This window comes from Copidosoma floridanum, unplaced genomic scaffold (assembly GCF_036245765.1).
Source record: "Copidosoma floridanum isolate Cflo_tuat_1 unplaced genomic scaffold, Cflo_Japanese_pri ptg000004l, whole genome shotgun sequence".
NCBI classification, from domain to species: Eukaryota; Metazoa; Arthropoda; class Insecta; order Hymenoptera; family Encyrtidae; genus Copidosoma; species Copidosoma floridanum.
Window position 1 is genome coordinate 17,214,933 of NW_028321881.1, and position 27,697 is coordinate 17,242,629.

Genomic DNA, 27,697 nt, shown 5'->3' on the forward strand with positions numbered 1-27,697 from the left:
ATTATTTGTTAATCACTTAGATTTAATAGAAATTTAGAGGATAGTTATTTAATATCTTGTGCTCATGCGCTTACGAAAGTTATGTGTTGCTATACTTTTCTTTTTATCGTTATTTCATAGTTTTTTATGTCGATAAGACTTTTTAATTAGAATATGTAATTTTAAATATTTAATTATTATGACAATTAACAAAAACAATTTTTATCATGAATTCAACCTTAAAGGGCCTCTCACTTAGTACGGCACCAAATGCCCAAGCCACCTTGATGATTCTTATATTATTGATTTTTAATACCGTTCGTTATACATAGCTATTTGTAGATACTGATGCATGTATAATTCTTACACAAAATATTGATAAACCCCACTCCTCCTGCTGAAGAAGGCATCGCAGTACGTGGGTTGGATTTGTTACGGTTACAACTCCAAATTTTTTTGAACGATGTTATAATCAGTTTTCATTTACAATTCTAATTTAACAACGTTCTGACACAAGAAAGTGTAGAAAGTTGCATTATGGATTCTTTTTTTTACGAAATTGTCAAAACTGTAACCAATTCAACAGAATTCTACTTTAATCGTAAAAATTCATGGAGAAAAGAAGTATGAAAAAGAAATTCAACGATGATTCCTGTAAATTATTTGTAAGATTAGATTTGTACTTTGAGAAAATTATTATTTTACTTTCTACGTCTTGGGGTTGTAATGGAGGGATGTATTTATTTGTATTTTAGTGCACATTGGTATTTGGTTTTAATATGCTATACCTACTTGGTATATTGCTCAACTTATCTAAAACGCTAGAAACTAGAAACAGAATCGTATGTATACAATTGCAATACTATCTATTTTCGTGTATAATGTCTACATGAGTGACTCTGCATAATTTGGAATTCCTTGTTTAGAAAAAGTTACAATATGTAGGGTATGTCACTGTTATTAATCTGTATTCTCATTTCATAAGCCCCAATAATAGGAAAAAGATTACATTGACAGTCTCATTAGAGTCTTATAGGTCCAAATACATTGGATATTCGGCCGTTTTACCCTGAGAGGCTGCATACACTTGAAGTCTCGACAAAAACTCTGAAGGTTTTGCAAGACTATTGTAAAATTGAAAAGACTTTAAACGAGTTTTGCAGTCTTCTTAATGACTTCAGAAATGTGCAGCTCAACGTTTTAGTTAGCAGTAGAAAATACGTTAATCAGGAAAAAGTACAAAAGTGTTATTTATTCGTTGATGTATTTAGTTATAGTGGATACGAAAATAAATTCCATCTTACCCATTTGTAATATATGAGGTGTGATCAAAAAGTAAGGTGACTTTTTGAATTGCGCGTGCTTTTTACACTCTAAGTTAAAAATTTTTTTTTTATGTTGGTACACTAGTCACGATCGTATGTTCATAGTTTTGACTATATAGCATGTGTTGTTTTTATGTGAGAGACTTAAAGGTTAGACTCGTATTTGCGTACTCGGCGATTTCTTTTTGTTGAAAATAATGGAGCAAGGAGTTTGTATTAATTTTTGTGTAAAAAATGGTATTAAGTGCTCAAAAACTCTTGAAATGTTGACAGTGGCCTACGGTGAGTCAACTATGAGCAAAAAAAATGTTTATAAGTGGTGTAAGTTATTCCAAGAGGGCCGAGAAAATGTTAATGATGAACCTCGCTCTAGACGACCCAGCACGTCAAACACCGACAAAAATGTTCAGAAAGTGAAAGAAATGGTGCTAAAAGATCGTCAAATCACGATTAGAGAAATAGCTGATGATCTTGAAATATCCTTTGTTTCATGCCAATCAATTTTGACGGATGTTTTGGGTGTGAGATGTGTATCCGCGAACACCATGATAATGCACCTGCGCACAAGTCGTTATTATTTCGCAGTTTTTTGGCAAAAAACAGTACTTCCATCATACCTCAGCCATCATATTCACCACACTTAGCCCCCAGCGACTTTTTCCTCTTCCCAAAATTGAAAAAGCCCATGAAAGGACGAAGATTTACCACGATTGAGGAGATTAAGGCGACATCGCTGGAGGAGCTCAAAGCAATACCAAAAATAGCAGTTCAGAAGTGTTTTGACGACTGGAAAAAGCGTTGGCACAAGTGCATTGTATCTGAGGGAGATTATTTTGAAGGGGACAACATAGTTTTAGATGAATAAATAAATGTTTTTTCATAAAAATGACAAGTCACCTTATTTTTTGATCACACCTCTTATAATATATCGAGATTTCAAAATTGTCACAATAATAATATAAATAAGTTTCTAATAGGCATCCACATAATGTTTCGATAATAACTTTCAAGATAAGCTTATGATATGACAAACAAAAAGGGCAATTTTCGTTCGTAGGGCATAAAGTAATCAATTTAGTGTCTGAAGGGTGTGGTTGTATTGTGAGTTGATGTTCAAATTAGAAACGTTATTTTTTTATTAAGACTGTAAGGTGCTGATTTGCACCAAGTCACTACTTTATGCCATCGGGCAAAAATATTAGTTGTTGTACTCAGCGTCTTTTTCGTGATATTTGAACGTTTACTGCGCCCTTAGTAGGAAAAATAGTGTGCACCCCATACGCACCATTTAACCAGGGCTAGCCTACTGTCTCTTAGACCGCAAAATATCTTCAGTAGCAATGGCGCTTCTTTAACGAAAATTACTACTTCATCGTAGCAGCGTCATTGCTATTCCATAGCTTGATGTACCATTGGGTAGCTCCGGTGAAATGGCGCTCAAGTGCTGAACACTATTTTTCCCACCGATGACGCAGTAAATGTCCAAACATTACGAAAAAGATCTTGAGGTAGGAAAAAGTACTCTGGGCCTGGAAATTAGAAGCATACAGCCTCACGTTGTGTTACATTCATACTTTCTAATTGAAAATAAATAATGTTATGCATATAAAAAGTAAAAAAAAATGGAAAATCATGTACCCATTGAAATTAAATGTTGTTATATTAACGGTATGTATTGATTAATAACACGAATATTTAAAAATCTGTAGAGTTGCTCACAAAAAAATTAAGATTTTAGTTCAACGTTGGTTGTCTTTTTACTTATCATTTTTTATTGCAATGCAATTACCTAAGTCAATGAATATCATTGAATAATTTTGTCTCAAGGGCATGCATACTAATATTTAATTTAATTAGAAACTATTGAGCATCTCGAGTGACAAAAACATTACGTAATTAATTTAATAAAGTATCAGCAAATATGGACAAAAAAGAAGTATACAACCAATGTAATATTAAAACGTTGCTTCCTGACGTACAGTGACGAAACAATGGAACTGATAGTGGAGTTTATTTATTGCAATATGCTGTATTGTTTTTTATATTACAAAAACAATTATTATGTTTCTATAACCATAAATTGATATTAGTTATAAAAAATTGTAATTTAACATCAAATATGTCTCATTTATAGAATCCAATTAAAAATTATATGGATATTTCGTCGCTTACACAGTGGTTTGCGGGAGAAGCTATATCACGCATGAAATGACGAGGACATTGGGCTGGTAGGCCCAATTCAAATTGCGCACGCCTTATCGGTGACTACTTTGGAGAACGCTGTTGCTGATCCCTTCTTTCTCTGTGTCTACTCTATTTTAGCTCGCTGTTTTTCTTCCTCTCTCTCTCTCTCTCTCTCTCTCTCTCTATCTTGAACACTCTGTGTACCTTCTCAAAAATCTCTCAACTCTTTCTTCATCTTCTCTTAACCACGCGCCCTAAAGCAATTGCATAGTTATCATAACTCTTGTCATTAGCACTTAGACATCCAGCTTGTGACTATTTTCCAGTGTTTCTGCAGCCTTACTGATTGTCTGTTAGCGTCCTCATATCCTTTACTCAGCGTATTTACAGCTTCCAATGAATAAACAAATAGGAAGAAGATGAAATATATGCACTACGTATGTAAGTGGTATCAGCGAGAGTTTTTAGGGGTGAGGAGACTATTTTTGCATCGTTACAAATAAAAATATGTAAGAATATTATACAAAAATACAACTAAATACCTCTACATTTATAATACTGTTTGCTTTTGTTCTCTGAAAAAATATCTTTAAGAGTTGATCATAATCTTGATCTTTGGAAGCTGTTCTATTTTCCCCTAAATTTTGAGGTACGAGTACTGGTTAGAAGGCTAAAAAAATTTTTTAAATTTAAATCCATTTTATAAACTAAGGACCCAGAGATGAGCTCAATGGTTCTGCATAGCCTGTACTGCTTACAATATTTAAAACTTATAATGGCAATACTGTGCAAATTTGAGGAGGTGATTATTAAAGATATAAGGATTCATTAAATGTTGAAAAAAATCTATTTTTCCAAAATTCTAACTAGTACTAGTACCTCAAATGATGTGTGATGAATTAAAAAAATTTAATTTACTAATTAGCTTCTATGCGTCCGTATGTTAATAATTCTAAGGCTACGGACATTTTTTTGCAGCATAAGTGCTAAGGTCAATTTTTTTATTGATCCTAATGACTCACACAATGCCTGTTTACTAAGGATAAGATAATTATATCTCTAGACAATGAAATATGCTAATGTTAAAGCTTAGGTGTGCTAAAAAGAAAATGTAAAAATTGAATAACTGCTCGCTAAAGTTATCAAATAATTTACTAATCTTCACAAAAATCTCAAGAATGTTTTTGACTAAATTCAGTTGTGTTTTTGGTATCTTAAGTCTACGGTGTGGTAAAATTCTGATGGTGAAAGTATGAGCACGGGGACTAGCAATGGACCTTTTCAGGAAGTAAGTTACTATTATAATGACTATTTGCGTTGAAAAGATGGACTGAGGAAAAAATAATGAGTCAGTAAAATACCCATAGACGTCACACTGGTAGGTTTTCTCAATATTAGAAATCATTTGTCTCCAAACTAAAATATGTTTAGTATTATTGTTGTCACTGGACATATACACACACACACACACACACACACACACATATATATATATACAAAACCAAATGAAAGTACACACAGCACTTAGCAGTCCGGTATTTACATTCTGTTCTAGTTGCATACAGCAGCTTGCCGCTTTACAGTAGAAAGCCCACCCATGAGACATTTTAGTTACATGCAAGCACATAATAGAAACTAATTCTTCCATAGTAATATGGTATTAGGTAAGTTAAATACTTTTATTAAAAAATGTGTTTGTCACATAAATACCACTAAAAAATGATAGCATATAGCATCCTTATTGAAATACAAGAAATAATTTAATAGAAATTCATTTATATTCTGCACTTAATTATACTAATTTACTTATATGTATTTATCTTGAAGTGTAAAGATACATATGTATTGTTATACGTAAGCACATAAGTTAGTCAATAAAACGTATGTGTCTTGCATTTTTGACATGAATAATAATAATACTAACAACGTAAGTGCCTCTACAATCAAACAGTACGTATAACTGAACACTTATTTAATATTAGCTAATTAAGTTGCACATAATGATTAAACACTAAACTTACAATAATTAGTACTTTAAAAGACTAACTTCTCAAAGAAAAAGAGTTATGGACTGATAAAATCACATTTTATACAAATAAGTGTGCTCGATATATTGTTGCTAAATACTTGACCGATATGTAGGGGGTTGCGTAAGCCGTCTACTTAGAAAAATAAATAACTACTTAAGGGTGTTATGAACTTTTTATAATACTTTCATACGAAGAAAAAGAAGAGCAATAGCCTGTTATATTACTGTACAATTTAAGAAAAGTTTTATTTCAATATTATTACTTTTTTTATTAGTATGGTGAATGTATATTTATAGGTACACACTTAATAGAAGATGTACCCATAGTTGAATGGCTCCATTCAGTTATAAATCATTGCGTTTAGTTTCGGACTATTAGAGACTTCTTACCTATACCTTATAATCTTCTAGGAAAGACGTATTCTTGTTAACAAATGTTGGTATTGATCTATTTTTAGTTTTTCTGCAATATGTTATGCGTATTGTCAGCTAACAAGAAGGATTTACAAAGTTACTTTTGCATACATTAAGTCCTCTCACATGAAACATTATTTTCTTATCTATTCGGCTTGAAAATTTTTCAGAAACTTAAGGCTTTGGTTATAGGTGCTCTTACCTTATATACAACAGCTAATGCTAAAGTTTGGCTTTTAACTTCTCTGCCTGGATAAGTGCCATCAAATACTCCTCACTTTAATTTAACCAAAAATAGAGGCAAGTAAACATAATTTAAAACAAACTGATGATATATGTAAATTAAAGTTACTCTTTGTAAATAATTGTTCATATGGTTTGTGTTGACTTGTCACTATACCTTAATAAACAAGTGACACGACGATTGAATGGACTGGCATAGTCAATACACCGTATCATTACTTAGTTGACACTGAAGCTGTGGCTGTACAGCTTTGAGACTTATGGGCAATAAGTTTATAGAAAACTTTGAAGTGTAGTTGAAATATTATCAAAAGAAAGTTTATACTTAAAAAAATGTTTCTTACCAGTTTTATATCTGATGGAGACTTCTTTCGAGGTGTACAACCATTTTGAATTGTTGTTTCTAAAAGATTTATAAAATTTTTTATAGGTTCAAAATTGGCACACCTATACCTGTTATTCTGACAAAACGTATAAATGACAGCAGAGTAACTTAAAACAAATTGAGATGTTAACATTTTTTTGGGATGGTCCAGTAGAGATGCTAAGATGTATATAGTTTGGCGATCTGGCCGTGGTAGTAATGACAGTGTAGTGATCCAGAAGTCTACTTTATCTGCATCTACGTATTTCTTAATGATTAATTCTTTCATAAGATTTATTGCTGCATTGCTACCAATATATGGCAATGTACTTATTATATGTTTCCTGAAAATTAGTCAATTATTATAGCTATTTGTTTATAAAATACACAGAAATTTATAAAAAAATTTATTTATTACACATATTTATGAGAAAAAGACCTAAATTATTCAGTTAAATTTATTTCTGACACTGATTAAATGTATCACTATATTAACTGAGTTATTTCTTGGACTTTGGTGAAACATTTTAAATGAAAAAGTTATTAATTGCTTGGTTCATTAAAAATAATAATTGAAAAGTTCTGCTTTGTTTCACAAATGTACTTCTTCTGTCGTGTATGTCGTGCATGTTAAACCTTTGATAGTATATGCAGACTTTAAATATTTAGTTAAACTTGTACACTTCTTAGTAGTAAGTAAACAATAAAGCATTATCTAGCATTAAGTATTAAATAACATGTAAAGTGGAGTGTAAACAGTTCTAAATCATAAGACGTTTTCTGTAGAAAAGAAGCTCAAGGCAGTAAAAAATTGAGCTATATGGTTTGTAAAAGATTTGCAAAATCCAGCTATAGACTTACAAAGTATGGGCCACAATTTAGTTTCATTACAACCAGATACCAAAAAAGAGGAATTTAATTTTTTCGATGCTGTTATAAGCCATACATGTGAGGAGAATAAAAAAAAATTAAAAAGTTTACAACTAGTCCCATTTGTCTGAAGGATGTACACTTTTTACACACTTAACATAATTTTCTTTTCAAATTTACTCAAACATCTTTTATATTAGATAAGTACTGCACATAATGAATGTTAACTCAAAAACCAAGACTTGTAGGCGATAATCATCGTTTCTCACAACTCAAGTAACTCTGATGCACTTCTATTATTAAATTAGTTTGTCACTTGTTTTGCTTAAAGAGAAAATTTAGTATCTCAGATAAAACAAAAATACATTAATTTGACAAATTATGTCAAAGGAACGCAAATCAATTTACGCTTTCTTGGCTCTTATCAATTTGATCTTTGTCACTTGATACATTAGCATTTTATTACGAATAATATGATATTCTAGAGAATAGTTTCAGTTAAAACGATGCATACACTGTAAATAAAATTAAATTGCCTTAATGAAAGGGTGTGTTCCCATGTAGTTATCTAACATCATTTGAAAGACTTCAAGAGATTGCGCTCGTATCAAAAAAAAATTTTTTCAGCTAATTATATAAAGCACGTATAAACACCAAGGAGGATAAACATGCTTAAACTATACGGAAAATATTTCGTATACAAAATCTCAGATAGTACTCCGATTCATACCGTAAGAGATATACGATTCTATTAGTAGAAATTTTTGACATTTTCAGAAATAATTGTTGACAGGTATACAAATTAGATGTTGCACACTATTTTACAATCCCAAGACTTACTTAGCATGATAAATTGAATAAAGCTAAAGTAAGTTGACACACACACACATACACACACACATACTCGAAAGATTCTACATATGTATATATAGTCTTACGAGAACATTAAACAAATAAATTTATAACTTCTTTTTCGCGAGTTTTGCTAGAACTCATTACTTACATTTACATGTATGTATATTAAAAAGGTATTAATAAAGGACAAACTCAGAGCTGCAAGTAGATATGCCGAAGCAAATAACTACTATATGGATAAATTTAGGAGAAATGACATTGAATAATACATTAACTGTTTTTATGTAAACAATATGTATAGTTGGGCTATTGAGCTATTAATCAATGATTTTGATATGTTGGATTCAAGTAAATTTAAAACGTTAACAAACAACCTTAAAATTTTTATAGAATAAGTTATAAAAGTGATTATAATGTATAAATAGTTATAAAAGAAAAAAAGCTCAAAATCAGTGAAAAAATGCTCATTACAAAGTTCAATAACGCTATTATTAGAAAAACAAGGGAAAATGGAAAAAAGCATATCAATATTTAGCTTCTAGATCAATGGGATGAACGTGATAGTGCAGGCATATACACTGCCATATTTTATAGCTGCAATATTTTTGATACAAATTCGTAGCAATTTAAAGACAACTTGTAAGAATAATAATTAGAAAGCCAACTTATTTTGGCTTGGAGTGTAAGACTGGTCTTGAAAGCTTGTACATTGCTTTTATTATGATAACATGATCTCTAAACTAAAGAATGACAGCAAATTTTTGTATACTAACATTGACGGTTTGATATATGAAATTAAAATCCATGATATTTACGAAATAATGGAAACTGGCATTCAGGAACATAATACATCACGATTTTAAGGTGAATATAATTTGTTTCCTTTATAAGTACATTTTTTTAACCATTTTTTTTTTTTTTTTTTTTTTTTTTTTAACAATATTGAAACTTACTGAAAATTGTCTGTGTATTTTTTTGTAACGAATGTCTCATCTGGCAACTTTAAATAAAATCGCTGTTTGAGATTTTCTTAAGTGCAAGAAAATTACTAAGACAATGACCAACCTTGCAACCATAAAGTGTGTGTATGTTTTTTTTATTTCTAAAGAAATCAACTTCTGAAGCGCTTAAATATTTGCATGTACTTAATTTTTTTTTTCATATTTTCACCATATTTTTTTCGTACATCATATTTTTTTGTATTACAATTAATTCTTTGAAATCCAACGATTGGGAGTATTGTCAAAACCTTACTATCTTATCAAAATTTTAATTTTAATTCAACAATAATAGTATGAAGATACTTGGTTTTCTGCACTTTCTGCTAGCAATATAGCGAAATTTCTGTCATCTAGTGAAGTGTATGGTTCTTGTTGAGGACTTATTTAGCAATACTATTTATCTTTTATTACTGACATTGAATTTTGGTTATGTTCTTTTTTTTAAAAATAATTATTTTTGTAAAATATTTTTTTATTCATGACCAAGAAATCTATTAGCTTTACACCAATTGTTAGGTGTTTTTAATTATTGTATCAGCAGTGAGAGGACAAAGAGCTTTTTGTAATTATCTCCTATACAAAACTTTTTTTACACAGCATACTTTAGTTTACGATTATATCGTTTATATGTAGTTGCCTTAAAATGACTGTAAGTAAAGTATAAGTTACTTTTGTAATTTTGCATGAGACTTTTAAAATTTGCGTATGATTCTTTACCATAACTTCTCCGTGAATTAACTCGAGCTTTGTCTTTCGTTGATATAGATTTCATAGTTATAGTCACATCAGTACCAATTTTGTTATTTTCGGGCTCGGCCCATGCACACTAAAAGAATACATTTATTATTCGGCAAATATTTATAACTTTTATTATCATGAGCATGAGATATTTCCAAAAGATTAGTTTGCCATGTTTTGTTTAAGCGCTGAACATCAAAGTTTTAGTGAAGGTAGTCACAATTGCAGGCTCATTAGGCTCTTTAACCACTGCTTCTATCCCTTTTATCTAACACAGTCATATTTAATATTTTTATAAAAATCTCCTTGATTGTGTTTATTCGACATTACAAATTTAGTGTTATTTCTAACTATACATCTCTTAAATTTCTCACCAGTGGACATATTTTCTCTTGCTTATGCACTATTTTCTTTCTGTGAAGTGAAAAGATTTATAGTGTTATAAGGTTTAACAGCTAATGATGTTAACTCTTTTGATTTCTAAGTCAATTGACTATCTGAGATAAGCAAATACCTTATTCTAGGAGGACCTTGACTACCATCCTTGGACTTCACTGATCTATGTCTGAATATATCAATGCTTATTAAAATACAGAAATTTAATTTCATAAACAAGCTTTGGATATAATATTTCCTTTACAAAGCTCTTTAACAGTTTGACTAATTTTATAAGCATGTATAGAGTAACATGCAGATTTTTTTGCCACTAGCAATCTTAGTTGATTAACTAATTTGTTAGGGTTGTTTCAGTTAAGGTAATATATTTGTGTATTTATTTAAGCAATTTTAAATAATGATAAATATGGTACTTAATAAATATGTTGTGTGTAACAGCACATTATACTCCTTCTTTGTACATAAAAGGGATTCTTAGTGATTTAAGATATGACAATTCAACTAGGATTAAAAATCTTATCATTTTAGAACCTTCGAAGGTTGTTTATGCCCCTTTTGTCTTCTTAATTAAAAAAATTTTCTATGTTATGTTTTAATACAGACATTGAGCTCGCTTAGATAAACAAATTATTTGGTTCACCCAAAGTTGTAGTATTCGGTCTATTGTAGCTTACTCAAAAGTTAGTTCGAAAATTACCTTACTACCTTAAAAGTGTAAGTTCACAAAAAATGCTATGCATAAAGCCTGGCAAGTTACGTCATCAGTGTATATACCCAATACGCAGATTTTTACTGTAAAAGAATTCTTTAAGAATACGTGAATATCCCTACTAAAAGAATTCTTTTAAAATTCTTATATTATTCAAAAAGATGACTCAAAGAATTCTTATTAAAGTGAAGGGAGTATTCTTTTGGTATTCTTTAAACAATCTTATGTAATACTGTAGTATGGAAGTTATAGTGAACTTTTTAATAAAAGAAACACTTACAAAATTCGTGTGCTGTGAGAAAGTATTCGTAAATTTCAATATCAGGAATCTTACTTGACACTTTATCATATTTTTAATGGTAAAAAAAATTTGTATTGCATTTGAGTGTCAAAATAACCCGTTTTTACGTCTTTGTTTTATAAATATACTTAATTGCAAAATGTTTTTGATGAAAAAACGATTAGGTCATGAAGAAATATTCTTATCAAATATTCTCTGTCTGTGACTATCACATGAGATCTTACATAAGATCTCAGGTTACTATCTCATGCCTAAAAATTTATCATCCCATCAGTCAAAAGTTATCAGCTATTATTTCATCTATTCATCATAGCTGTATTTATAGCAATAATTAGATACATTAATGTCTAAATTATGCTGTTAAGGAGTCGCTTGAAATTTATAGCTGTAAACAAATACTTCTTATAGTAATCATGAGAACATAATTACAGCTACTTTGTAGTCTGTTATAGTTACTATTGGAGGTGACCATAGCTGAAAATATAGCTATGTTTTATTGGTAAAGTAAATGCTAATAATTTCTTACTAAGGCAGCATACAATCATTTATTAAAACTGTTGTATGTTCCATAGCACTTCTGACTATACTAGTCGATTGACTTTAAAACCTTTTTGAACTATGAAAGTCAACTTGTTTATGAACCACACTGGCACATATTGAGAAAAGTTATTTAATTTGAAATCCTATCTTAAAAAAACGATGGGACACGTGATGAAGCCTGTTTATTAGTCACGTGACTGGCTGAGACTGATCAAGCGCGGGTAGATTTGAAAATGAGATTTAGAAAAATCAGTGAGAAGTCATTCTTATTTCTAAGTTGATAAATATTACAATATTACGTATTACAACAAAGATATAATTATTGTATTTTTCTTTAAAAATATAGAAAATAAATCTTTGATTAAATTTTGAGGGTGGCGCGTGGAGCGCGCAAGGGGCACAGCCCCCTTTTATACATAAAAATAAAATTAAATGCACTTCACATTGGGAAAAGTAGACTTAAATTTCATTTAGCCAATTAAATTTAACTTTTAATATATAATTATCAAAATTCCATTATATATCTAAGTCTGTTTTAACTTAATCGATTAAGTGTTAGCTAACCACTCCATAGGATCTAAGTTCAACTCCCCGTCACTGCAAGTACTTTTTATTACCTTTAGTTAATAGCTATTAAAATTAATAGGATTCTTAAACAACTTACATAAATTCACACTAATATTATAAGCAAACTGGACCCGAAAAATTAGGTTCTTAGTAAAATAAAAATAAGTAATTAAAATTTTTTTTTTTACGTCTTTTTGAAAAAAATAAGACTTAATGTGTATTTTATAAAATTGTCATAGTTATCTTATAACTACAAACAAAATTTTTTACGCCCAATACAGTTCTTTTTACTAAACAAAAAGAATTTTTTAAGAATTATAGTATAGAGGACATTCGCGATTACTTAGAGAAGTCAAAAAGTATTAGTTTAATAACTTAAGAAAAAAAAAATTCTTTTAAAATTCTTATAGAATAATTTTTTTCTGCGTATTTGGTAACGAAAATACAACACATCCTCTCATTCCTTATATGTTATGTTTTTTGGTATGAGTATCATAAAATAATGAAGCACCTTATATCATTGGCATAATATAGTAACCAGCTACCGTAAATAATTATTTTGACTGAAAAAGCTTATGATGCAGAAGCTTACCACTCTTATTATTTACCACTCTTTGCAGAAGTAACAATTAGTTTTGAAAGGTATAGTTATGAAATTATCAGTATGTAAGAGAAGTTTAAAATTTCCAAAATCTTTTGTACGTTACAGATTCCACTATGGAATATAAAACCTAACATTTTTCAATAGATCTTATAACTTTCGAAGTAATAAGATGTATAATTTAAAACTTCTTTAGTTTTTTATTGTGTAAATGTAACGGGCGATATGAAAAGCTGTTGTACAACATTTAAAAACAGGACATTCTGATCTTACATTCTTTATGTGTAAGCGACTTTTAATTAAATCAATTTAATCATTTATTTCATATCATATATATTCAATACTAACGTTGAGTTATAAAGATAATTTAAATAAGCCGACGTTATAAGCTTAGTAACTAAAAATGCATAACTAAATTATAAGATATTATTTGATTTTTTTCTAATTAACCTTCATAATCATTACAAATTTTGTATTAATTACTTATAGTAAGAATAAATTGCTTACTGTTCTAATTGTAACATGTCCAATTTTCTCAACCTTTTACTTTAGTGAGGAATAGACTTTCTGGGTATATAACAATGTTTGTAGCAGAAAAGTAACTTGAAAAATGCATTGCATATAAGTTTGTAATAACATTTATTTTTAGAGGCATATAATAAGAAATTTTCTGCATCTACAACGAAATTTTTATCACTTCTTAGTTTGATCAGAATATATGGAAAATTTTTCTTAGGCTTTTTTTGTTGGTGGAAAACTAGTGAAATTCAGCTAGATTTTTTTTTCGAGTTCTGATTATTTTTTTTTTGGGCATCGTTTAACAAAACAGCTGAAGATTATTTAGTAATTATTTGATTATTTATCGATCAGCACTAGTTGAATTATCTGAAATCTATTCATCACGAAGTTTACAACATGCAAACTCTAAAAACATGCAAACATCTTTATTAAAAGTTTCATTTTTGTAACATTTTTAACTTATATTTTTTTATAAGACTCCTTAATTTTAGAATTTACCTATTATTGTGGGGATCTTTAACCATGCACAACGATTTTTGTTTAACATGAAAAGTTAAGCTTTAAACCAATTATTACTTTAAAAACAAAGTTGGCTGCAGCTCTGAAACTGTCAGTATCAAACTTAATTTTGCAACAAAGGAAATTCAATACATTTCTTACTCTTTCTATTTTACCGTATTACAACTATTTTTACTTCATAGACCACATTTTTACATAAAGTAGAAACATAATTGCTATAAAATTTTTTTCACAGCTTTTAAGATTTTACTGTTACTTATAATTATGTCAAATTAAACTATTGTTTTGACATAAAAAATTTTTTGTTATACATTGGCACGGTATTTCTATTTATTTTTTCTGAGCCAATAATTTTAACATACATTAACATTAATAAAAAAAAAAGGAATTTTACAAGGTTGACCACTACGATGATCCCAATCCTACACGAGAGTACTCGTGGCGATGACAATAATGAGGCTGCTACTTTTAACGTTGGAACCCAAGTCGACAATTTTTTTGTTCTTGTTTCTCTTTGATTCACTTTTTAGGTAAATTTACAGTGGCGTGGACTACTCAAGCTTTTCTCACACAGCTTAGTCACCAAACTAAGTCTTACATCCACTTGAAAGACGCAACGAAACTTACTCTTCAACTTTTATAGTTACTGTGGAGCACTTGATGAAAAAGAGATAGCAGATAGTGTTAAATGCAAAGAGTTCTTATACTTTTGCAATAAACGAGAAACATCGGGTTGGAGATTTATGCGATCAATCAGAGCTTAACCTAATTACCCTTGATTGACGCAAGCAGAGTCGTAATACAATAATCACACAGTAGTTGATGGTTAAAAATTCCAATCCCTCGGATTTCACAGAAAGTAGAAGTTGCTGTCAAAATCGTATGTGATACTTCTTGTGGACACACGCAGTGAAGGATGTTAAAATTGTTGCTTAATTACATTACTTGGTGTACTGATGCAAATTTATTTTGTAAGATCAGCAATTCATAAGATTGTTTGAGGTTGCACGCATTGTTCGAGTCTTGCGACAGTGGTTTGTTTCAAAAGCAAGAAGTTTTACGTTGCGCGATTGCACAAGCAAGAATACAGCTTGATGTTTGAAATTTACTCAGCAGTTGCCTTAAATTATTTAAAAACAAAACTTCGTGTTTGGATGTGATAATTTTTAAGTATTCAACATAGGATGCCACCTCTTAGCAGACATAAGAGCTAAAACAGTCGAACCCATGACAAGTTCTTGGAATACAAACATATTCAGCGTGTCTTTATATATATATATATATATATATATATATATATATATATATATATATATCCTAGTGAGGCTTTGCCCTTCTGCACACTCTGCGCGCCAACTCTCTAATGCTCTAACTTAAAAGGAGAGTCTTTTAATTTCATCTGTTACTAGGGAGAGGTTGGTGCCCAGAATTTTGTGAGGAAGAGAGTTTTTGATCTACATCGTTAAGCATTAGTAATTTATTCATCAGTAAATTTCCACACCACCCAGAAGGTACTATTGTGGTAGATTGAGAGTTTTCTTTAGAACTCTTTGTTATGTTTAGAGAAAAAAGGTAAACATTATTTTTTTAATAATTAAATTTAAAACAACCAAAAGCTTTAATCACTTTAATCACTCATAAATTATTTAACTTTTATATAACATATATTTTATATTATTTTTGTTACTATTATGCATTATATATTTCATTAACTGATGTAAGTGGTTAGGGAGAATTTTTTATTTTTAGATTCAATGACAAATATAGAAATGATTTCTTCACAGCATTCCACATTGTAAATTGGAAAAATCTTTTGTACTTTGTGCTTACAAAATTTAATTTAAAATGAAACTAAATATTTTTAAAATTCTTAAAAATAAGCAATATAAAAAATACTGTAAAAAAAACGGAAATTGTTTATTCAAAACTTTTTCTTATTATCTGTATAGTGACGAAGATTTTCACATGAGAGCTCGTTCTTTAGTAATCAATTATGTTGTTAATAAATGGCAAAATCGTTATAAATTAATAGTGAAAAACAATTATTATCAAAATGTAAAATGTAGTGATAAATATATTAACATTATGTCAAAAAATGAGACTTATGGTAAAAGTATGAAAATTAAAAGCTTCTCAGATTTATTACATATTCACGTTATAGTTCATTTCTTGAACAACGATATTTAAACATATGGAATTTCAAAAAGTAATCTTAAATTAAAAATTAATCTTAAAGGAAAAATATAATAAAAAATATTGGAATTAGTCAATTGCACTTTGTATCTCCAAAAAATCATGACAGATTTTTTTGCAAACTTGTATTAAATAAGGTCACTGGTTCAACATCATTCAAAGACATTAGAACATATAAAGGAATAGCTTCTCGAACTTCAATTAAGACAATTCTTTGCTTGGTTTTTAATTTTAGAAAACGTTCAAGGTGATAAAATATGGAATAAATACAAAGAATTTTTTACGAAGTGTATTCCTAATAATAAAGATAATTTAGCTTCTTTACATATTAACCAAACTTTAGAATCAAAAGATAAATCATGTGGATGCTTTAATTTACCTACTTAAAAAAAATGAAGAGTAAAAAAGAAGATATAGATGATGAAATACGTTTCAGTAAAGGAATGTTTAACTCGATGTTTAAAAACTTGAATAATGATCAGAAAAATGTATTTCATCATATTATTTGCGAACAAAAAATTAAAACTTTCTTTATAGATTGTCCTGGAGGGTCAAAAAGAACTTATTTATATAAAACGTTAATTAATTTTGTTATTTCTTAAAAATTAAAAAATCATGTCTATGGCATAGACTTGCATAGCATCAATTTTTCTTCCAAAGGGGATGACCAGTCATAGAACTTTTAGACTTCCTTTAGATCTAGTAATGTAGAAAGTGCATTTTATAGAATTCGAGTCAGATGAAAAAAAATTAAGAGAAGTTGATTTAATTATTTGGCATGAAGCTTTAATGATTTCAAAAAGAGCATTGGAACTAGTCGATAGAACGTTAAGAGATTTATGTAATACTAAAAAATATTTTGAAAGTTAATTAATTATTTTAGGAGGTGATTTTCATCAGATTCTTTCATTGATAAAAAACGGTAACAGAAAAATTATACTTAAACAAACTATTAAATCTTCATTTTTATGGAACTCATTCCAAATTTTAAAATGAGAAATCAATAATAGTTCTAACGATGAGGGATTTAAAGAATTATTATTAAAAATTAGGGAAGGCGAAATAAAAACTTTTAACATTCCTTGAAATTGTATCTCAAATGATGAATGTTCTCAAATATTTTCTAATATCTAGAATTGTTTGATAAATAGTGTTATACTTACGTCACATAACGAGAACACCTCTTATTTGAATAATCAAATTCTTTAAAAATTAACTGGAGCAATTTAAACTTACTGTAGTATAAAAAACACAACTTATAAAAGAGTTGATAAATCAGACGATAATATTGATGTCAATTTTCTGGTGGAAATGTTGAACAATATTCATGAAGGATTACCACCTCATGAACTAAGTCCGAAAATTGGTACAATAGTAATGTTTTTGAGAAACTTAAATATATCAGATTGACTCTGTAATGGAACACGTTTACCAATCACAAAATTATTACAGTGTAATATAAAAGGAGAAATAATAACTAAAGAAAAAATTGAAAATAGAGTCTTCATTCCAAGAATAACTTTAGATACAGGAAACTCCTCAACATTACCGTTTATTTTGTATCGCAAACAAATTCCAATCGTTGTGGCATTTGCCACAACAATAAACAAATCCCAAGGTCAAAGTTTTGATAAAATAAGTTTGTGATTTGCTAGTATATATCAGTGCCCTCCGGTGAATTTTCCAAAATGCTTTATATAAAACTCGATAAACACAACATCAATAAAAAGGAGGATGTGCTTTCCTTTAATAGAGCATACCTTCCTTTACTACGAAAGTTTAAATGTCCCGATCGAGTTCATCGCCCTTTATCGTCTACCTTTGCGGCTCCGCCTATTTAAGCGCTGGCTTGTGGTTGTAATTTATTGTCAGTCAACAGCACGACAGGTAACGAGTAAGTCAACCAAACTTACGAATTCTCGCGTATCTGCGGTAACAATTTACAAAAAAATTTATTGTATTTTTGTGTTTGAGCCTTCCAGATCACTCATTGTGTGTTTTTAATTTTAATTTTGTAGCCTTATAAGGCTGACGCATATTGTCAGCGAAACGTTGCGCATCAATAAATCAACGCAAAAAATTTAAATACACTTAACTTGTATTTATTTATTTTCTTACATTTCGCCCCCAACGGATCACTGATCACTTTGAATTTCCAAAATAAGTTTGTATTTAAAAAAACTCTTATTTTCTTATGGTCAATTACAAGTGGCTGTATAAAGATGCAAAGATAAAAATAATTTATTTTTTAAAGTAGCAAGGCAAAAAATACAGAAATAGAAGATATTGTTTGGAAAGAGATTTTTACCCAATTAATTGACTTTTTCTGATGATTTTTATAGAGAAATCAGCAATATTTATGTTAATAAACTGAAAGTCATTTATTAATGTTTCATCACTTAACAAGTATACATGACATGATGTACGAAAAATAATGTAGGGGGCCTGTGGGGGGCTGCGGGGAATCTGTTGAAGGACAGCATGATGGTGTGGGGGGCTGTGGGGGTCTAAAAAAAAAACTGTCTTATCGCCATAATTTATTTTATCATCAAGGTAAATTTAAAGTCATCACTGATTTTTAGGGGGTCATTGCGCAAAGCATGATTATTATTATATACTGAATTATAAAGTTAACTGTTGTATTATAAAGTAAACTGTGTGGAGCATTCCAAGCAACGTTTTACCATGTAAGACCATTTATTTTGGTATTTAAAAAATTATTAATTTATTCCTGTTCTACGTAGAGTCTGTTAAAAAAAATGTTATTTAATATATCATAAAGATAATATGTTAAAGTACAAAAATTTAAAGTACATTTAGTTTATCATTGATGCAAACCGTGCAAGTTTCGCATTAGGATGACTTATATTATGAGTCAACTTACAAAGCCCTATAAAACCAAGAAGACTTATATCTGTTTCAATTTTTTTTCAAATAAATGTTGTATTGGTACAATACATAAACATAATATACATTGATGGGATGTACTATTAAGTAATAAATTTTGTCTATACATATAAGTAGATCAAAATCATGCTGTTATTGTTAAGTATCATCCCACATTATCAAAACTTTGATCTTGAGACTTGTTCATACTCATAGCAAATGCTACAACTAATGGGAGTTGTTTCCTGTATAAAATAAAAGGTAATGATGAAGTTTTTCAAGTATAAAATGTTATTTTCGGAATAAAAACTTTATTATTAATTTTTTCTCCTGTCACTATTTTGCCTTCTACATTATACTTCAACAATTTAGTGATTCGCAATTGTGTACCGTTACATAATTCGTCTGATATACTCAAATTTCGAATTAACATTACTATTCGATCTGTTTTCAATTAGAGTTCATGAAGGGGCAAACCTTTACGAATATTGTTTAACATTTTTATGAGAAAATTTATATAAATATTATCATCTGATTTATTAACACCTTTAAAGGTTGCAGTATCGACGCTGTAATAAGTTTTAGTCTCTCCATTTAATCTACTTAAAGTTTTATTATTCAAGCAAAAGTATATTTATTATGTTGAGTTAGTATAACGTTATTACGAAAACAGTTACAGTAATAACTAAATATTTTGGTATAAACATCATCTGTTATCCAGGATTTAGGAATCACCACCAAATTTTATTTCAGCCTTAATTTGTGATTCCTGTATGGAAATATATATATATAAATTCAAAATGGATGAGAACTGGGCCCAAGCTTCACGCTTGACTACCGCATCACACACCATGCCTGTAGCTTGACACCTGAACTGGCCTTTAAAAGTAAATACGGAGATGGCTTGGGCGTAGCTTGGCCTGACTTGACACGAATATCACTTAGGCCAAGCTGCAGCCAAGTAGTTAATACAATATACATAAATTTAAATCAAGATACAAAAAAATTTATAAAACTATTTGTGAACAAGAAGAAAAATTATATTTCATAGATTTCCGGAAAAACGTACTTATATAGGACGCTCATTTATCACTTTCTTTCTAGAGTTAAAAATATTTTGTCAATGGCTTGGACAGAAATTGCATCTGTATGACCACCAAAAGGTATGACTAGTCATAGAACTTTCCGTTCACCTTTAGATTTAGATATTATTGACAGTGTATTTTTAGGATTTGAAACTGAAAGAAAATTAAGGAAAGTTGATTTAATTGTATGGGACCTACAATGAGGGCAATTAAAAAATAATCACCAGAGTGCAGCATGTAATTAAGAAGTACTGTATTATACCTCTAGCATTTGTATATTCCATGAAAAGCCAAGAAACTCTTTAAAATTAAATTATAGCACACTAAATAGAAGATTACACACTCACTGATTGTACAAGTTATTGATGTTAGAATTAAATCTGACAACCTTTTTTCCTATGCCAATGATGATAGCATATACGTGCATAGTAACACAGTAATGCAGAGCCGTTATGTGTACCGTTCATCAGAATGGTTGTAAAATATAAAAAAAATTGTCTTAATTTTCAATGAGTTTTTACAAAGTTAATTAGTTTCAGCTTCCTTCAGCTATTTTCCAATGCTCCTAAGCTCCATGATATGGCTGATTTAAAACGAACGATTTTAACCAATTCAAAAAATGGGGGGTTAGCACGCTTACTGCGCAGGGCGTGCAGCCCCACATATATATATCTTCCTATATTATAGCTAACTCAGTGAGGCATTCCCCAAAAACCCCCCACCTCCCATCAAAGTCTTGCGTAAAATATTTTTTATATTCATTCCATATTTTATCTCCTTGAATGTTTTCTGAAATCGAAAACCAAGCAAAAAATTGTCTTAACTGGTATGGAAACATAATTGTTATGGCTTCTTCAAAAATATTGTCGATTTCAAAGTCATGTTCTATTAGGCCCACTGCAATTGCACTCACCCTGAAATTTTTATGTTATTCCATTATTTTTTTGAAGTCTTCAAACGATGGAGCCCTATGTAATTTATTTAATATAAGTTTTTTAAATTTGAAAAATAAAAAAGTTAAAAATAAATAAAATAAATACTCAAAAATTGTAAAAATGTATTTCTCATAAATTATTCAAAAGTTGGGGGGTTGATGCGCAGTGCGCACAGGGGGGCGCAAGCCCCACTAGTATATATATATATGTATATATATATATATATACATTGATCAATGGTGACTTATGTGGACATTATTATGTAAAAAAAGGTTATGAGGACCAAATCGTACTTATGCAGACTGTCCTTGGATATATGTATATGTATATGTATATATATATATGCGATAGACTAGTTATGACCACTTTTTATAGATAGGCTTGAAAATGCTATAGATGATTATAGATACGATTAGCAAACCTATCTATAAGGTTAAGACCGTATAAAAATTATTTTTGGCAGTTTGGGACAGTAGGGACAACTAGAGAGTTATGGCAATATGTCGTAACTGGTTCCGAGAGTCTTATAACTATACTTATATGTCAAACTTTCCTGCTTTTAACGCATTTATGGTGATTATACAAAAAGGAGTATTTTAGGTGTTAAAAATTTTTTTTTTCAATTTTGCTTATTACGTGTTCAGATAATGTTAACTATAAATGTGAACTCAATAAATCTGAACAATTTTTTTTTGTTTTCTACCCAATTTTAATTTTTCAGAGCTTGTTTTGTTTCTTGAAAGATTTCAAATAGAGTTACCGAAGAAATTTTCAAAAATTATTTATGTTTAAAAAGTTTAGGACTACTGCTTATACGTTTGACACGATTATTTATAAACAATAGTACATAAGTTTTTACATGTAAAATATTCCAAAAAAGTTTTTTGTTAACAAAAAATTTGTTTAAATTTATTAAGTCCATCTCTATAGTTAACATTATTTGAAAATGCAGTATGCAAAATTAAGAAAATCAATCCTTTTCTACACCTAAAATACCCCTTCACTGTATGGAATAAACTTCTTTGCTGATAAATATCAAACACCTTCCTTATCCATCATTACAAATGAAGTGCTATGTATGGGTAAAGAACCACCTTAAGTAAAAAAATTTATAAAACTTCTTTACAATAAAAATCATTTTTTACAATACTTCTACTTCTCAATGCCGAATCGTATTTGGATTACAACGATTTACATGAAAAGACAACAAAGATAATCAAATTGTATAAAGATAAGAGCCATCAGACTTTCAACTCAGCATGATGTCATATTTTGCAACCTAGGTATTTAAAGTTATAAAATCATATTTTATACGGTCGTCAGTGCTAGGGTACTAAACCTGTATGGTGATGATAACGTTATTTGGACGATTAAGTAATTTTTCAATTATTACTATAAAAACAGGGTACTGTTTCTCTGGAGTAACACAATGTTTAGATAGAGGATTGTTAGAATTGTTATAAATACCAGATAGGATGACTGAAATTTTTTTTTAATTTGCATATATGGAATCCAAATAAGTGTAATCACTTGTTAGCGTACCCTTGAAATTAAACCAAATCCTGAGAAACTTACACATTACAAAGCTAATAGTATTTTATTAAGTAAATATTAACAAGTACATAACCAAAAAGATCTAAGATAAGTATTTTAACGATAACTTTGGTTGAAAAAATGCGGCACGTTGTCAATCAAGTGTATACAGGTATTATAGGTCAATGAATAAGTAAATTTTAATAGTTTTGACCAATTTATTTGTTGTAACTTGTAAAACATATCAATATTAAAAAATTATTAGGTTTTAATTTACTGTACAAATATGAAATGCAGTCTACGGTCAACATTTCTGTAGACAATTATTTTTTAGTAAAGAATTACTACAACTTCTTTACAATTAAAAGCTTTTTAATTCGAAAACTTAAAAACTACGTTCTCGGTGAAAACTGTTAAGCGTAAATCAGAATGTACGGTTTGATTGAAAAAACATAAAATTGAGTGGAAGAATTAACAGATTATTATTAATACGCAATAAGTTGACTGATACTTTGATCAACTTTGCTCATGTACAACCCTAATTAAAAATACTTTTTATGACAATACACTTGCTATTTGACCAAGTAATATAGCAATAAGATATTAGACATCTAATGAAATTTTTTTAATAGATTTAAACATGTCTTAAACTCAAAAGGCATGAATTAAGTATTTTGACGCAAACGAATAGATCAACGAATGTATCAACATCATCAGTTTTAACCCATTTATTTACATTTTCTTTTGAACCATGTACATATTAGGTTTGATAAGGTTATGATCTGCAGCAAAAAAAAAATGCAACTTACCGCTGGCATAAGTGTAGAAAATCAGAACTTAGTTAAACAATCACTACAACTCCTTTATAATTAAAACTTTTTATATCATACCAACAATCCCATATACCAATTTGAATATGAAATACTATAATGAGTGTTAAAAGATGACAAAGTTATTTATATTGTATCAAAATAAAATTCATTGGACATTTTACTAGGTTCGGTATTATGTATTGCAAATAAGGCATTGAAAAAAGAAGAATTATGTTGTATACGGTCTTTTGGGCTAGAAACCTATACGTATATGGTGACAATAACGATGTTTTTGCGATTGAGTGATTTTTTTATTAATGATTTTAAAACTATAATTTTCTTAAATAAAAACGACTTTATAAAAAATTACTGTTTCATCTCGAATAAGAGAGTACTGTTTTTTGGAAAAGACAAATAATTAAATAGAGCATTCCAAGGATCAATGTTACACGAAATTAGATAGTTGAAATGTTCTTTTCAATTTGCTTATTCGGAATTCAGATAAAAGTGACTACTTATTAGTATACACTTGCAATTTACTAATGTATTCTAAATCTTAAACATGAGAAAGCTAAAAGCAATTTTTTAAAGTAAATATTAAAACGTATTTTCTTCTTGGGATCCACAATAAGCTCGCCGACATTGCTAAAAAGATATGTCACGTTGTAAATCAAGTGTATTTAGGTTTTATAGATTATCAAACTAATCAGCTTAAACAGATTTGACCAATTCGTTTTTTTTTTCTTTTAAACTACCTGAATATTATGATTAAAAGATTTATTATTTTCTGCTCAGCAGAAAAACGTTGTTTTACGGTCTGCATTAGCCTAAACAATGTACTTAATATAAATAAATACTACACTTCCCTTACAATATAAGCTTTTTAATAATTATGACACTTCCTATAACCAAAAAATATCTAAATTACAAAATATTAAATAAGACTAAAATAAAGAGAATCACATTGTATTAATAATAAAGCTAAGTGAAATTATAACAAGTGTACGGATCTTTTGCAACTAAGGCAATAAACATGATTTGACTAAGTTGTATACGGTCAGTGGTAAGAAATAACTGAACCTATGTGATAACTATATTGTTTTTTTGACAAGTAAGTAGGTTATAGTTGATTAATCAAAAAACGGACACTATTTTGTTTAATAAAAACTATATTCTCCGTGGTGACTATTTAAACTTAAAAAATAAAATGTTTATTGTTTGCGTTATTGAACGCTAAGTTTATTTAATAAATGTGCCACATTGACAATCTAGTGTGACTGGGTCTTATAGATTAACGTATGTTTCAACATTATTAGTTTCGACCCATTTATTTACTTTTCATTTTAAACTATGTACACATTAGGTTTAATAAATTCGTAATCTTTAGAGCAAATAAAATACAATTTACCGCCGGCATATGTGTAGAAAATTATAATTAAGTTGAAGATTTACTACAGCTTCTTTTAGTTATAAACTTTTATATAATCCCAACGCTTACTAATACTAATTGATATGTGGAAAACTACAGTTGACGTTGAAAGCTAAAAAGTCAATTATTAGTATTATGATAAAAGCCATCGGACAATTAACTAGGTTTAGGGTTATAATTTGCAACTAAAGCATTAAAACAAAAAATGAATCAAGAAATAAAGAAAAAAAAAAAATAATAAAATAAAAAAAAAAACAACTAACCAGGGGGGATAAATGGGTCATGGGACCCACGGTAAAAACGAAGTTCTTTAAACATAAGATGAGTATAGACACAATTTCTCAGGTAACAAGGGGGTCGCCAGACCCACAGGAAGAACGAAGCTCTGTAATCGTTAGTACTACATTCATGTTGTTTACTAAAACAAAAACTTGAAAAACAAATAAAACAAAACAAAAAAAAAAAAAAAAATAGTTTACTACTGACGATGGTTTAACTTCGTGAGTACTGTATTTATGCACGAGGTTCTCACGAAGTTAAACCATCGTCAGTAGTAAACTATTTTTTTTTTTTCTGTTTTGTTTTATTTGTTTTTCAAGTTTTTGTTTTAGTAAACAACATGAATGCAGTACTAACGATTACAGAGCTTCGTTCTTTCTGTGGGTCTGGCGACCCCCTTGTTACCTGAGAAATTGTGTCTATACTCATCTCATGTTTAAAGAACTTCGTTCTTACCGTGGGTCCCATGACCCATTTATCCCCCCTGGTTTGTTTTCTTTTTTATTTTATTTTTTTTTTTTTTTCTTTATTTCTTGATTTGTTTTTTGTTTTTTTTTTCATATTTTATTTTATTACATTTTTTTTCATTTTTTTCTTTATTTCTTGTTTTATTTATTTTTTTTTTTTCATTTCTTGTTCTATTTTTTTTCATATTTTATTTTATTACATTTTTTTTTATTTTTTTGTAATTCCTTTATTTAATTTCTTTCTTATTTTCATATTTAATCTTTTTTTTTCATTCCCTTTTTTTTTTTTTTTTCAATTTATATAATTATGTGACATTGTAACACAATTAGTCAGTCGAATTCAAAATCTTAAAAACCATTGATACGTTGTGCAACTCTGTCGTATATGTTTATTTTAATAATTAATTTATAAAATAATTTATTTATAACAGTAATTATTAGTATTACTGTATTGCCAAAAAAAACCTCAGGTTTAATAAAAATCGGTCGGTATTTTATGCATCAAATGCATTTTTTTTTTTTTTGAACACAAATACACAATTTATCATGAATTCAATGTAGTTTCAGTGAATGCATATAAAAATGGAATATTATAGTTACGAACCGCACGATAAGTACAAGAAACCAAACTTCCATAGTCGGCAGCGCTTGTAGCAGAGTAAGTAAGGTACTGAAATCACGTGCAGAAGGGCGAGGGTTCAAATCTCTTTATTGGAAAATGTTTTTTTTTTTTTTTTTTTTTTACTTAGAATTGTAAATGAAAAAAAAATTCAAAGTGGAAGAAAAATTACTTTGGAAAAATGAAATTTAAATTTGTTATAAAATTAATTGCTTGGAAGTGTGAGGGGGAATGGTGGGTAAAGGTGTGCAGAAGAGTAAGACGGCACGGTTGACAGATATACACATATAGTGAGGAGAGGGGAAGTGTGTAGAGAACAGTTGGTGAGGGGGACGGGGTAAGGAGGGAAACTGGAGAGGAAGAGATTTCTAAATAAAAAAAAAAAATCTGTCGGTTTTAAAATTCCAGCCCCCCGAGTAACGCTACACAAAGAACTTCGTTCTAAAAATAAAAAATTATGTTGTATACGGTCTTTTGTACTAAAATACTAGATCTATATAGTGGCGATAAAGGTGTTTTGGCCATTAAGTAATTCATTAATTTATGATTTGTAAACTACAATTTTCTTAAGTAAAATCGACGCTATTTGTGGCTTCTGTCTTATCTTAAATAGAAGATTAAAGTTTTTCGGGAAAAACGCAATATTTGAGTACAGCTTTCTAAGGATCATTATTACACGAAATAAGATGCTTAAAATGTTCTTTCTAATTTGTTTACTTGCAATTCTAATAAAAATAACTACTCATGAGCATACGCTTGCAATTCACCTTAGTCTTCTGATACTTATACATTAGACCGCTAACAGCATTTTTTTAGTAAATTTTAAAATGTACTTAACTTATGAGATCCAATAAAAACATTTTAACGCTAACTTCGCTTAAAAGAGACTGCGCGTCGTTAATCATTTCTATTAAAGTCTTATAGATCAACATATAGACCAGCTTTACAGTTTTGATTGAGTTGTCTCTTTTTACCTTTAAACCACTTAGATATTAGAATTGATAAAGTTTTAATATTCTGCTTAGCAGATTTATGCAATTTTACGGCTAGCATATGTTTAAACAATACTGCACAAGTTAAATAAAAACCACAACTCCTTTACAATAAAAAGGTTTTTATTTATTATTAAACTACCTATAACAAAGGAAAATATAAATCACAACGTTTAATTTAAGAACAAAATAAAGAATATCACATTGTAGTATAATTAATGTCATCTTACATTTAATCCAGTGTACAGTTCCTTTGCCACATAGACGTTAAAATGAAATTTTATTAGGTTGTTTACAGTCTAAGGTAATAAAA

General features: G+C 29.1%; 1 protein-coding gene across 1 annotated transcript in view; it reads right to left on the minus strand.

The window, feature by feature from the left end:
• Nucleotides 1-27,697, minus strand: part of Apoltp (Apolipoprotein lipid transfer particle) — a 2,496,658-nt gene that overhangs the window by 2,183,397 nt on the left and 285,564 nt on the right. Inside the window, exon 5 of the mRNA XM_089596186.1 lies at nucleotides 6,519-6,882. Within this exon, the coding sequence (XP_089452312.1) occupies nucleotides 6,519-6,882 (364 nt within the window). The remainder of the gene's footprint in view (nucleotides 1-6,518; nucleotides 6,883-27,697) is intronic.